At 44.1% G+C, this 13,912-nt stretch overlaps 1 protein-coding gene across 3 annotated transcripts in view; it reads right to left on the reverse strand.

The window, feature by feature from the left end:
• Positions 1–13,912, reverse strand: part of CFAP410 (cilia and flagella associated protein 410) — a 154,583-nt gene that overhangs the window by 119,927 nt on the left and 20,744 nt on the right. The window contains exons 2-3 of one of the 3 annotated variants that reach the window (XM_073558208.1): positions 13,685–13,703; positions 13,456–13,598 (exon numbers count right to left, since the gene is read on the reverse strand). The exons of 1 other annotated variant lie outside the window; for it this stretch is intronic. Coding sequence is in view for 1 of the 2 variants with exons in the window: in XM_073558207.1 (XP_073414308.1) it covers positions 13,685–13,703 (19 nt within the window). In the remaining variant the exon portion in view is untranslated. The remainder of the gene's footprint in view (positions 1–13,455; positions 13,599–13,684; positions 13,704–13,912) is intronic. One more of the 3 variants, XM_073558207.1, reaches the window with a different exon arrangement.

Raw genomic sequence — 13,912 nt, forward strand, 5'->3', positions numbered from 1 at the left:
TGCAAAATCTGAACTCCAATATGGCACCTCTTCCCTTCTGAGCTATGCACTGCTCCTCAAAAGTAGTATTCTCCCACAAATAGGGAATAGGCATACTCAGGAGAAATTGCAGAACAAATTGTATGTTTGCAATTTCCTCTGTTACCCTTATGAAAATGCAAAATTTGGGGCCAAATTAACATCTTTGTGGGGAAAATGTGATTTTTTTTATTTTCATGACTCAACGTTATAAACTTCTGTGAAGCACCTGGGGTTTCAAGGTGCTCACCATCACACATCTAAATACATTCCTTGAGGGGTCTAGTTTCCAAAATGGGGTCATTTGTTGGGGGTTTCCACTGTTTAGGTACATTAGGGGCTCTCTAAATCGGACATGACATGAAATTTTACATTCAAAAAGTCAAATGACACTCCTTCCTTATCGAGACCTGCTGTGCGCCCAAACAGTAGTTTTCTCCCTTATATGGGGTATTGACGTATTCAGGAGAAATTGCACAACACATTATAAGGTGTAATTTCTTCTTTTACCCTTATAAAAATGCAAGATTTGAGGCTAAAAACATATTTGTGGGGAAAATGTGATTTTTTTTTTTTTAAATATATATAACATTCATTACGTAAAATAGGGGGCAGGTCACTGAGGGATCAGAGACCTGTCAGAATCCATACTGGTCAATACCTAATCAGAGCACCACATAAAGACCCCCCCACAGGCCCGCCCTGAAGCACGAGCATATAATTAACTCAAAGCTGAAAATAAAGATTAAACAACAACCACAAGATGGATTTTATCAACCAAGGTATCATTTTAATCAGTATAACGGGGCTGACCTGACACTGTAGGTTACTGTGCACAGTCCTGCTGACAGGTTCCCTTTAATCAGAGCTGACTTTCTAGTGGCACTTGTTCTAGCAACCAGCAAGGATCACAGTAGGGGAATCCCAGGAACTGATTGCATACAAATTACCTAATAATTCCGCACAGAGTGTATTTTTGAGGATTGCTTTCAGTCATTCCAAAAGGTTAGCATGTCTTAAACCTCAACATATAAGAAGTAAAAGTAAGGTTTTGTCTTTCTTAGGAGAATACCTATGTGTACAGAATTATTGACCAATTATTAGTGTACAGAATTATTATGCAGCTTAATGAAAAACGTAAATTTTCCCATCTCTCAGTTCCAATGACGAAAAAAAAAAAAACAACTTAAAACGTATAAAAATACATTTCTGACATATCAAAACAAATACTAGTAACCATTGTAGCCATAACAAACATAAGTCTTCCATCCGTGGAGTCTGTCACGGTCTTAATCTGTTGATAATCAACTTTTTAGGCAGCACCCATCACAATCTCCCCATACAATGCTCAGAGAGGGGTATTGCTTACCGTTATCGTAAATATCCTGCTTAATAAGGGCGCACAAGTTTACAAAAGCGTTTAGGTCAGGTGAGGAAGGGGCCATGTAATTATCCTTTCATCTTTAAAGTGGTATTCCTATCTCCAAGATCCTACCCAATATGTAATAGCTGTAATAATAATATTAGCAAGTACCTCTAATTAAAAATATTAAACATTTAATAGTACCATATATGTATACTCAAGAATAAACCAAGTTTTTCAGTACATTTTTTATGCTGAAAAAAGCCCCCTTGGCATATACTCGAGTGAGGGTGGGAGCGGCAGCGGAGGGGTGGCGGGGTCACAGAAGGCAGGAGCCGGCTGCTGCAGCTAAAGAGAAATGAATATTCACTGCGCTGGCAGAGAATATTCATTTCTCTTTAATAGCAGCCACAGTAGTCGCAGACGCGATCATGTGTGCCCGCTACTTAAGGCGAACCTGTCACCTGTTTTGGTCGCTATAAGATGTGGCCGCTGCCTTTCAGGGCTTATCTACATACTGAAAAAAACCCTTCTGTAGCTGCAGCATAATCGCATGTTTATGGTTTAGTCAATAAAATAATCCTGAGTATAAAAAAAAAGCGAAGCGCCTGTGCAGTAGCAGCTATTGGTGTATGTATGTGTGATCTGATAGCTGCTGTTGCGCAGGCGTCCCGCCATCTCGCTAGAGAAGAAAAAAAATGTCCTTCTCCAAAATTTTAAAAATGTATTTTTTTTAGACTCCTCAGGATAACCTCAAGCACATTTATTAACAACACAGTAAACATGCGATTATGCTGCAGCGCAGGAGCCACGGCCGGCACCTGCCTGCAGAAGGGTTTCTTTTTTCCCCAATATGTACATATATTCATTATGTTAACTAGGGGGCAGAAGCCATACTGGTGAATACCTAAGCACAGCATCACACAAAGACCCCCCAGAGTCCGCCCCTGAGCACGAGAATCTTATTAACGCAAAACTAAAAATAAAGATTAAACAACCACAAGACGGATTTCATCAACCAAGGTATCATTTTATCTATAACGCTGTAAGCGTCACGCTGTCCAAAGCCTTTATAGACTGCGCAAGCGCGACGCGCCTGCGCAGTCTTGCTCCAGACAGAATGAGGCAGCCAGCGGTGAGGAGTGTGTATGGCGCCAGAGATGGCGGTATGCGTACACACTGCATACCGCCATCTCCGACGCCATACTACCTGACCGGGAGGAGCGTTGCCGCGGCGCTTCTCTTCGGCCGGAGTGCGGCCAGAATCGAGCTGCGCATGCGCGATCTGGCGCCATTTTACTGAAGACACACTTGCAGTGTGTGTTCAGCAATATGACGCCGGACAGCGCTATGGGCATACGCGCTGGAGCCTAGGAAAAAAGGGTGAGTATAAATTTTTTTTTTGTGTTGTTTTAATAGGAGGGGACCATGCATACCAGGATAGGGGAGGTGAGAGGACCATGCATACCAGGATTGGGGGATGAGGGGTGCCATGCATACCAGGATTGGGGGATGAGAGGTACCATGCATACCAGGATTGGGGGGTGAGAGGGCCATGCATACTAGGATTGGGGGATGAGGGGACCATGCATACCAGGATTGGGGGATGAGAGGTACCATGCATACCAGGATTGGTGGATGAGGGGTACCATGCATACCAGGATAGGGGGTGAGGGGACCATACATACCAGGATAGGGGGTGAGGGGACCATGCATTCCAGGATTGGGAGATGAGGAGTACCATACATACCAGGATAGGGGGTGAGGGGACCATGCATACCAGGATAGGGGGATGAGGGGTACCATGAATACCAGGATTGGGGGATGAGGGGTACCATGAATACCAGGATAGGGGGGTGAGGGGTACCATGAATACCAGGATAGGGGGGGTGAGAGAACCATGCATACCAGGATTGGGGGATGAGGGGTACCATGCATACCAGGATTGGGGGATGAGGGGTACCATGCATACCAGGATTGGGGGATGAGGGGTACCATGCATACCATGATAGGGGGTGAGGGGACCATGCATACCAGGATAGGGGGATGAGGGGTACCATGAATACCAGGATTGGGGGATGAGGGGTACCATGCATACCAGGATAGGGGGGGGTGAGGGGTACCATGAATACCAGGATAGGGGGGTGAGAGAACCATGCATACCAGGATTGGGGGTGAGGGGACCATGCATACCAGGATAGGGGGTGAGGGGACCATACATACCAGGATAGGGGGATGAGGGGTACCATGCATACCAGGATAGGGGGTGAGGGGACCATACATAGAACCATATAATCATAGAATCGTAGAGTTGGAAGGGACCTCCTGGGCCATCTGGTCCAACCCCCTGCTCAAAGCAGGATTCGCTAAATCATCCCAGTCAGATGTCTGTCCAGCCTCTGTTTGAAGACTTCCATTGAAGGAGAACTCACCACTTCTCGTGGCAGCCTGTTCCACTCATTGATCACTCTAACTGTCAAAAAGTTTTTTGTAATATCTAATCTGTGTCTCCTCCCATTCAGTTTCATCCCATTGCTTCTAGTCTTTCCTTGTGCAAATGAGAATAAAGTTGATCCTTCTACAATGTGACAGCCCTTTAGATATTTGTAGACAGCTATTAAGTCTCCTCTCAGTCTCTTCTCTTTTGCAAACTAAACATTCCCAAATCCTGCAACCTTTCCTCATAAGACAGGGTTTGCAGACCGGTCACCATTCTGGTCGCTCTTTTCTGAACTTGCTCCAGTTTGTTGATGTCTTTTTTAAAATGTGGTGCCCAAAACTGGACACAATATTCCAGATGAGGTCTGACCAAAGAGGAGTAGAGGGAAATAATGACTTCACGTGATCTAGACTGTATGCTTCTGTTAATACATCCTAGAACTGCATTTGCCTTTTTTGCTGCTGCATCACACTGTTGACTCATATTCAGTCTGTGATCTATTAGTATACCCAAGTCTTTTTCACATGTGCTGTCACTTAGCCCTATTCCTCCCATTCTATATTTGCTTTTTTCATTTTTATTGCCCAGATGTAGTACTTTGCATTTCTCCCTGTTAAAAACCATTCTGTTAGTTGCTGCCCACTTCTCCTGTTTATTTAAATCTTTTTGAATCCTCTCTCTCTCTTCTCTAGTATTAGCTATCCCTGCTAGCTTTGTGTCATCAGCAAATTTAATCAGTTTACCCTCAATTCCTTCATCTAAATCGTTGATAAAGGGACAGAGCCCTGTGGTACCCCACTTGAGACATTCTTCCAACTGGATGTGCAGCCATTTACGACCACTCTTTGGGTCCGATCACCAAGCCAGTTATGAATCCACCTAACAGTTGCCTTGTCCATTCCATACTTAGTCATTTTTTCAATAAGGATTGTATGAGAGACTTTGTCAAATGCTTTGCTGAAGTCAAGATATACTATATCTACAGCATTTCCTTGATCCACCCAATCAGTGATACCATCATAGAAGGAAATTAAGTTAGTCTGACATGACTTATTAGTTACAAACCCATGCTGACTCTGTTTAATCACTTCATTCTTATCCAGGTATTGACATACATGTTGTTTAATAATTTGTTCAAAGATCTTTCCTGGTATAGAAGTCAGACTCACCGGCCTATAGTTGCCTGGGTCCACCTTCTTCCCCTTTTTGAAGATAGGAACAACATTTGCTCTTCTCCAGTCTTCTGGCACTTCTCCTGTTCTCCAAGAATTTATGGAGAGGGGTTCAAAAATTTCTTCTGCTATCTCCTTCAGTACTCTGGGGTGTAATTCATCTGGACCTGGAGACTTGAATTCATTTAGGTTAGCTAAGTGTTTCCTCACTATCTTTCTGTTTATAGATATCCTGGATTCTTCTATTCCCTTAATAGGACAGTGAATAACAGTTGATGTTACATTTCCTTTCTGAGAGAAAACAGATGCAAAATAGGAATTTAAAAGTTCAGCCTTCTCAACATCCTGTCTTACCATTTCATCATTTTCATCCTGTAAAAATCCTATAGCATCTTTGACTTTTCTTTTACTTTTGACATATCCCCAAAATCCTTTATTATTGCTTTTGACATCTCTTGCAAGCCTCAATTCATTTTCAGCTTTAGTAATCTGATTTGTGCCCTGCAGGTTCTGCAGACAGCATTATATTCTTCTTTAGATATGCCTCCCTCTTTCCATTTTATAAACATTTTTTCTTCCTTTTTAGCATGTGCTTAAGTTCTGTGTTCATCCATCCTGGTTTCCTTAAATGCTTCCTATTCTTCCCTCTTTTCAGAATTGTTAACAACTGTGCTTTGAGAATTTCATTTTTCAAGATTTCCCATCCTTCCTGGACATTTTTGTCTTTAAGGATATACAGCCATTGGATCCCTCCAATTCTCTTTCTGAATCCCTTAAAATCTGCCTTTCTGAAATCTAACCTTGACGTCCGAGTCTTCACAGGTCTTCCGCCTCTAGTTATCCAAAATTCTAAAATAGCATGGTCGCTACCTCCTAGGGTCCCAGCCACTTTTACCTCCTCAACCATTTCCTCCCTGTTTATAAGGATTAGATCCAAGGTAGCAGTTCCCCTTGTTTTCTCCCTTACCTTTTGGAAGATAAAGTTGTCAGCAAGAGAGGATAAGAATTTCCTTGACCTGTTAGTTTTGCCTGAGAGAGATTCCCAGCAAATGTCTGGATAGTTGAAATCTCCCATGACAACTATGTCATATTTTTTGGAGAACTTGGCCATTTGATGCATAAAGAGTTCATCCATATCTTCAGCTTGCACAGGTGGCCTGTAGTAAATGCCTACAATGGTGTCCTTTCCATTGTTCTGTCCTTGTATTCTTACCCAAACAGTTTCCACAGAACTCCCAGTCTCTGAAGCTTCAATATCTGTGCAGATATACGCGTTTCTAACATACAATGCGACACCCCCTCCTCGTTTATCAAGTCTGTTTCTTGCAAAGAAGTTGTATCCTTCTAGTCTTGTATTCCAATCATGTGTATTGTCCCACCAAGTTTCAGTGATTCCAATGACATCATATTTCTTTTCCTGTGTTAGTAGTTCCAATTCTCCTTGTTTGTTGCCCATGCTTTGTGCATTAGTATAGAAACATTTTAGTTTGTGATTGGTTTCTCTTTCTCCAATATTTTTATTAATTAGATTCTTTCGTCTTTTTTCTTCCTTTCCAATTCTAATAGCAGAGTTCTCAATAGCATTTGTCAGGTGTATGGCTTTTTCTGGTCTTTTGCTTCCCTTCCCATGTTGCTCTAGTTTAAAGCTCTTCTTACAAGTGTAGCAAGGCGACTTCCAAATACATGCTTTCCAGTCTTCGTAAGGTGCACCCCATCTCTAGCAAGTAGTCCATCGTATAAGTAGTTCACTCCGTGATCCAGAAATCCAAATCGTTGCTGACGGCACCATCGACGTAGCCAGTTGTTCACCTGCAGAATCTTATTCCACCTCCTTGTTCCATGGCCATCCACTGGGAGGATGGAAGAGAAGACCACCTGCGCTCCCAGTTCTTTCACTTTCTTGCCTAAGTCTTCAAAGTCTCTGCAGATGGTTTCCAGGTTGTTTCTTGCGGTGTCATTTGTCCCCACATGTAGTAGCAGGAATGGGTAGTCATCTGTAGGTCTGAAGAGTCCTGATATCCTGTCAGACACATCTTTAATTTTTGCACCTGGAAGACAGCACATTTCTCTTGAAGTTATATCCGGTCTGCAGATAGCGGCCTCTGTTCCTCTCAACAGGGAATCCCCCATGACCACCACTCTCCGTTTCTTCTTCACAACATTTTTCTTTCTCCATCCAGGAGGACTCTGAGGGCGTACAAGGTTGCTGTTTGTGGGCAAAGTCTTATCCTGATGTATTTCTTCATCGTTTTCCTGCGTGAGAGCCTGGTACTGGTTCCTGAGAAGTATGGGTGCCGACTGCCTCCTGATCCTCCTGCTTCTCTGGGTCACATGTCTCCATTCCTCTGTTTCTTCAGGTGCACTTCGAATTTCTTCTCTTTCTGTAACATGAAGAGATAATTCTGCTCTGTCCAAGAACTCTTCACCTTCCTTAATGATCTTCAATGTAGCTAACCTCTCTTCGAGATTTTGCAACTTTTCCTCCAACAGGGACACAAGCTTGCATTTGTGGCATGTGAAGTTTGGCTTTTCCACTGGTAAATCTGTAAACATGTAGCAAGAAATGCAGCTCACCAAATGGCTCCTGGCCTCTTCCATCTTGAGATTTCTCAAAAACGATGAAAGATGAGCCACAATTCGCACGCGGTTTTTCCGATTTCCTCTTTTCAGCTGCAACGGCCAAAACCCAGTGATCGTTGAGCTCGCGGAGACTCTTCACTTATCCCAGAAGGCACTGGGAATATGCAAATGATCTCCTCAAGACTCTTCCCCTGGTTTTCCAATTTCCTCTTTTCAGCTGCAACGGCCAAAACCCAGTGATCGTTGAGCTCGCGGAGACTCTTCACTTATCCCAGAAGGCACTGGGAATATGCAAATGATCTCCTCAAGACTCTTCCCCTGGTTTTCCGATTTCCTCTTTTCAGCTGCAACGGCCAAAACCCAGTGATCGTTGAGCTCGCGGAGACTCTTCACTTATCCCAGAAGGCACTGGGAATATGCAAATGATCTCCTCAAGACTCTTCCCCTGGAAGAGTCATGGATAGGGATGAGGGAGTACCATGCATACCAGGATTGGGGGACGAGGGGTATCATGCATACCAGGACAGAGATGAGGGGTACCATGCATACCAGGATAAGGGGGGTGAGAGGACCATGCATACCAGGATAGGGGGTGAGGGGACCATGCATACCAGGATAGGGGGTAGGGGACCATACATACCAGGACAGGGGGTGAGGGGACCATACAGTTGTGGCCAAAAGTATTGACACCCCTGCAATTTTGTCAGATAATACTCAGTTTCTTCCTGAAAATGATTGCAATCACAAATTCTTTGGTATTATTATCTTCATTTAATTTGTCTTAAATGAAAAAACACAAAAGAGAATGAAGCAAAAAGCAAAACATTGATCACTTCACACAAAACTCCCAAAATGGGCCAGACAAAAGTATTGGCACCCTCAGCCTAATACTTGGTTGCACAACCTTTAGCCAAAATAACTGCGACCAACTGCTTCCGGTAACAATCAATGTGTTTCTTACAATGCTCTGCTGGAATTTTAGACGATTCTTCTTTGGTAAACTGCTCCAGGTCCCTGATATTAGAAGGGTGCCTTCTCCAAACTGCCATTTTTAGATCTCTCCACAGGTGTTCTATGGGATTCAGGTCTGGACTCATTGCTGGCCACCTTAGAAGTCTCCAGTGCTTTCTCTCAAACCATTTTCTAGTGCTTTTTGAAGTGAAGTGTGTTTTGGGTCATTGTCCTACTGGAAGACCCAGCTTTCTCACACTGGGCCCTACATTATGCTGCAAAATTTGTTGGTAGTCTTCAGACTTCATAATGCCATGCACACGGTCAAGTAGTCCAGTGCAAGAGGCAGCAAAGCAACCCCAAAACAGCAGGGATCCTCCACCATGTTTGACTGTAGGGGCCGTGTTTTTTTCTTTGAATGCCTCTTTTTTCTCCTGTAAACTCTATGTCGATGCCTTTGCCCAAAAAGCTCTACTTTTGTCTCATCTGACCAGAGAACATTCTTCCAAAACATTTTAGGCTTTTTCAGGTAAGTTTTGGCTAACTCCAGCCTGGCTTTTTTATGTCTCGGGGTAAGAAGTGGTGTCTTCCTGGGTCTCCTACCATACAGTCCCTTCTCATTCAGACGCCGATGGATAGTACGGGTTGACACTGTTGTACCCTCGGACTGCAGGGCAGCTTGAACTTGTTTGGATGTTAGTCGAGGTTCTTTATCCAACATCCGCACAATCTTGCGTTGAAATCTCTTGCCAATTTTTCTTTTCCGTCCACATCTAGGGAGGTTAGCCACAGTGCCATGGGCTTTAAACTTCTTGATGACACTGCGCACGGTAGACACAGGAACATTCAGGTCTTTGGAGATGGACTTGTAGCCTTGAGATTGCTCATGCTTCCTCACAATTTGGTTTCTCAAGTCCTCAGACAGTTCTTTGGTCTTCTTTCTTTTCTCCATGCTCAATGTGGTACACACAAGGACACAGGACAGAGGTTGAGTCAACTTTAATCCATGTCAACTGGCTGCAAGTGTGATTTAGTTATTGCCAACACCTGTTAGGTGCCACAGGTAAGTTACAGGTGCTGTTAATTACACAAATTAGAGAAGCATCACATGATTTTTCGAACAGTGCCAATACTTTTGTCCACCCTCTTTTTTATGTTTGGTGTGGAATTATATCCAATTTGGCTTTAGGACAATTCATTTTGTGTTTTTTCATTTAACCCCTTAATGTCCAATGACGGACACAGTCCGTCATCAGACATCTCCCCTGCTTTGATGAGGGCTCCGGCGCTGAGCCCGCATCAAAGCCGGGACATGTCAGCTGTTATGAACAGCTGACATGTGCCCGCAATAGGCGCGAGCGGAATCGCCGTCCGCCCGCGCCTATTAACTAGTTAAATCCCGCTGTCAAAGCTGACAGCGGGAATTTAAGTAGCATTTCCGGCTGCCGGGCCGGAAATGACGTGATCAGGGGTCGGCGTCATGTTGCCAGGACAACCAGAGGTCTCTATGAGACCTCTATGGTTGTTCGAGGCATATGGCTTTGAGCGCCACCCGGTGGTCGGCACTGAAAGCACAGCAGTAAATTTGCTACATATGGGCGATCTACTCATCGCCCATATGTAGCAGAGCCGATCAGGTTGCGCATGCTTCTAGCCTCCTATGGAGGCTATTGAAGCATGCCAAAAGTAAAAAAAAAAAAAAAAAAAAAATAATGTTTAAAAATTAAAAAAAACTAAAAATTCAAATCACCCCCCTTTCGCCCCAATCAAAATAAAACAGTAAAAAAAAATCCCACATACACATATTAGGTATCACCGTGTTCAGAATCGCCCGATCAATAAAAAAAAAAAAGCATTAACCCGATCGCTAAATGGCGTAGCGAGAAAAAAATTCAAAATGCCAGAATTACGTTTTTTTGGTCGCCAAGACATTGCATTAAAATGCAATAACGGGCAATCAAAAGAACGTATCTGCACAAAAGTGGTATCATTAAAAACGTCAGCCCGGCACGGAAAAAATAAGCCCCCACCCGACCTCAGATCATGAAAAATGGAGACGCTACGGGTCTCGGAAAATTGCACAATTTTTTATTTTTTTTTAGCAAACTGGAATTTTTTTTCACCACTTAGGCCTGTTTCACACTTCTGTTTTTGACCATCAGTCAAAATCCGCCGTTTTGCAAGCGGATTCGTTTTTTTTCCACATTGATTTGCATTACCGGCGGATCTTGACGGATGGCCATCCGTTGGATCCGTTTTTTTGCGGATCCGTCAATTTTTTTGCGTCCGCCGACATGCCTGGACGGACCATGCAACCTGTTTTTTTGCTGTAGGATCCGCATTTTATAGTGCGCATGCCCGGAGGAATGAAGTCAGCCGGAAATTTAACCCTGAAATCATTTGTGCCGAACAGATCTCTCTCTCTCTCTCTCTCTCGGGCTGCGGTTCCTTTAAAATTCTTCATTCATCGGATCCGTCAAAAAAACGGTCCGGTGGAATCCGTTCACATCAGTTAGCAACGGATCCGCTTCCCGCCATTTTGGCGGATTTTAACTGACACTAAAAAACTGAAGTGTGAAACAGGCCTTAGATAAAATAGAACATAGATATGTTTGGTGTCTATGAACTCGTAATGACCTGGAGAATCATAAGGTCAGATTTAGCATCTAGTGAACCTAGCAAAAAAGCCAAGCAAAAAACAAGTGTGGGATTGCACTTTTTGGCAATTTCACCGCACTTGGAACTTTTTTCCCGTTTTCGAGTACACGACATGGTAAAACCAATGGTGTCATTTAAAAGTACAACTCGTCCCGCAAAAAATAAGCCCTCACATGGCCATATAGACGGAAAAATAAAAAAGTTATGGCTCTGGAAAGAAGGGGAGGGAAAAATGAAAATGCAAAACCAAAAATACCCCTGGTCGTTAGGGGTTAAGACAAATTAAATAAAGATAATAATAACAAAGAATTTGTGATTGCAATAATTTTTAGGAAGAAACTGAGTATTATCTGATGAAATTGCAGGGGTGTTAATACTTTTGGCCACAACTGTACATACCAAGATTGGGGGGTGAGGGGGCCATACATACCAGGATAGGGGGGTGAGGGGACCATGCATTCCAGGAAAGGGGAGTGAGGGGACCATGCATACCAGGAAAGGGGGGAGAGGGCCATGCATACCAGGATAGGGGGGTGAGGGGTACCCATGCATACCAGGATAGGGGGTGAGGGGACCATGCATACCAGGAGGGGGTGAGAGGACCATGCATACAAGGATAAGGGGGGTGAGGGGACCATGCATACCAGGATAGGGGGGTTGAGGGGACCATGCATACCAGGATGAAGAATGGGGTGCCATACATACCAGGATTGGGGGGGTGAGGGTACCATGCATACCAGGATGAAGAATGGGGTGCCATACATACCGGGATTGGGGGGGTAAGGGTACCATGCATACCAGGATTGGGGGACGAGGGGTACCATGCATACCAGGATAGGGGTGAGGGGTACCATGCATACCAGGATTGGGGGACGAGGGGTACCATGCATACCAGGATAGGGATGAGGGGTACCATGCATACCAGGATAGGGGGTGAGAGGACCATGCATACCAGGATTGGGGGATCAGGGGTACCATGCATACCAGGATTGGGGGACGAGGGGTGCCATACATAGGGGGGGTGAGAGGACCATGCATACCAGGATAGGGGTGAGGGGACCATGCATACCAGGATTGGGGGATGAGGGGTACCATGCATACCAGGATAGGGGGTGAGGGGACCATGCATACCAGGATAGGGGGTGAGGGGACCATGCATACCAGGATTGGGGGATGAGGGGTACCATGCATACCAGGATTGGGGGATGAGGGGTACCATGCATACCAGGATTGGGAGATGAGGGGTACTATGCATACCAGGATAGGGATGAGGGAGTACCATGCATACCAGGATAGGGATGAGGGAGTACCATGCATACCAGGATAGGGATGAGGGAGTACCATGCATACCAGGATAGGGATGAGGGAGTACCATGCATATCAGGATTGGGGGGTGAGGGGACCATGCATACCAGGATGAAGAATGGGGTTCCATACATACCAGGATTGGGGGGGGGGTGAGGGTACCATGCATACCAGGATAGGAATGAGGGGTGCCATGCGTACCAGGATAGGAGGGTGGCAGCACATAGCAGGATGGGAGACCATATACCAATTAAAATGCTCGCCACCCGGGCGTAGAAAGGGTTCATGGCTAGTTCAGTATAACGGGGCTGACCAGCCAGTGTCTGTAGGTTACCGTGCACAATCCTGCTGACAGGTTCCCTTTAAGGGCTTTATTTGGAGTTCCGAATTCCAGAGTAGGGATGAGGCATAAGAAAAATCTTGTATGTGATTGTGGGAAGAGGAGATAAGAAGGGAGTAGAGAAGGAGATCTTGTGTGGATCGGAGGTTGTGTGCAGGTGAGTACCCGAACACTAGGTCACAGATTCTGTGTCCATTAAATGATCAATTTTTCTGCATTGATGGCAATTTATTTTCTTAACCTAAACCACATTTCGGAGAGTTTCAGCTTTCAAAAGAATAATTTATACAACCAATGGATGAATTTATAAGGTTATAAGCTTTTATTTACATAATATGCATAAGCGACATAACTTCTGTCAGGGAGTGTATAATAAATCAACACAATGGAATAGTTGCTAACTGTACTCGACCAAAGGCACGTCATGTGTGTTCAGTGATCGTTGGCATTTATGACGCTAAACTGAACGCTCCTAAATAAATTCTAATTTTAACAACAAAATAGCAATCAATGTGAAAATAAGGAGATGTAATCCATAAAAAACCTGTTCTAACAAGCATCATTAATAACGCTATTAACTATTTTGTGCCCAGTAGGATGGATTTAATTAGGAAAGATGCCTTCCTACCTTCTACTACAATGGACCATGTGGGAGCTCTTATGGTAATGGCTCGACATCTATTTAACAACACGGCTACCTGGGGAGCAGAATGGCTCAGCTTTCCAACATATCACGTCCTATACGCTGCCTCTTACTTTTATTTCTTTGACCTTGCATAAACAGAGATTATGTAGTGATCAGAATAGTTCTAGGACAACCAGAGGGACGATGTCTGAGGCATGAAGGTAATACTCACATCGGTAAGACGGCTTCCCCTGGAATAAAAGAGAAAATGTGTATAAATGCACAATTCTGAAACAGGGAACATTTATCAGAGATTATATTACAGAACAAAACAAAACAGGAGTCTACACAAATCTCAATTTACTCCTTGAAACCAGGGGCAGGCAAGTCTATAAACCTTAGAAGCCACTTAAGCTAGTGTTCACTCTAAGTTTCCATCAGGTAAAATGGTAGTAAAAAA

Source organism: Dendrobates tinctorius, unplaced genomic scaffold, assembly GCF_039654945.1.
Source record: "Dendrobates tinctorius isolate UK_male_01 unplaced genomic scaffold, ASM3965494v1 ptg000254l, whole genome shotgun sequence".
Lineage (NCBI taxonomy): Eukaryota > Metazoa > Chordata > Amphibia > Anura > Dendrobatidae > Dendrobates > Dendrobates tinctorius.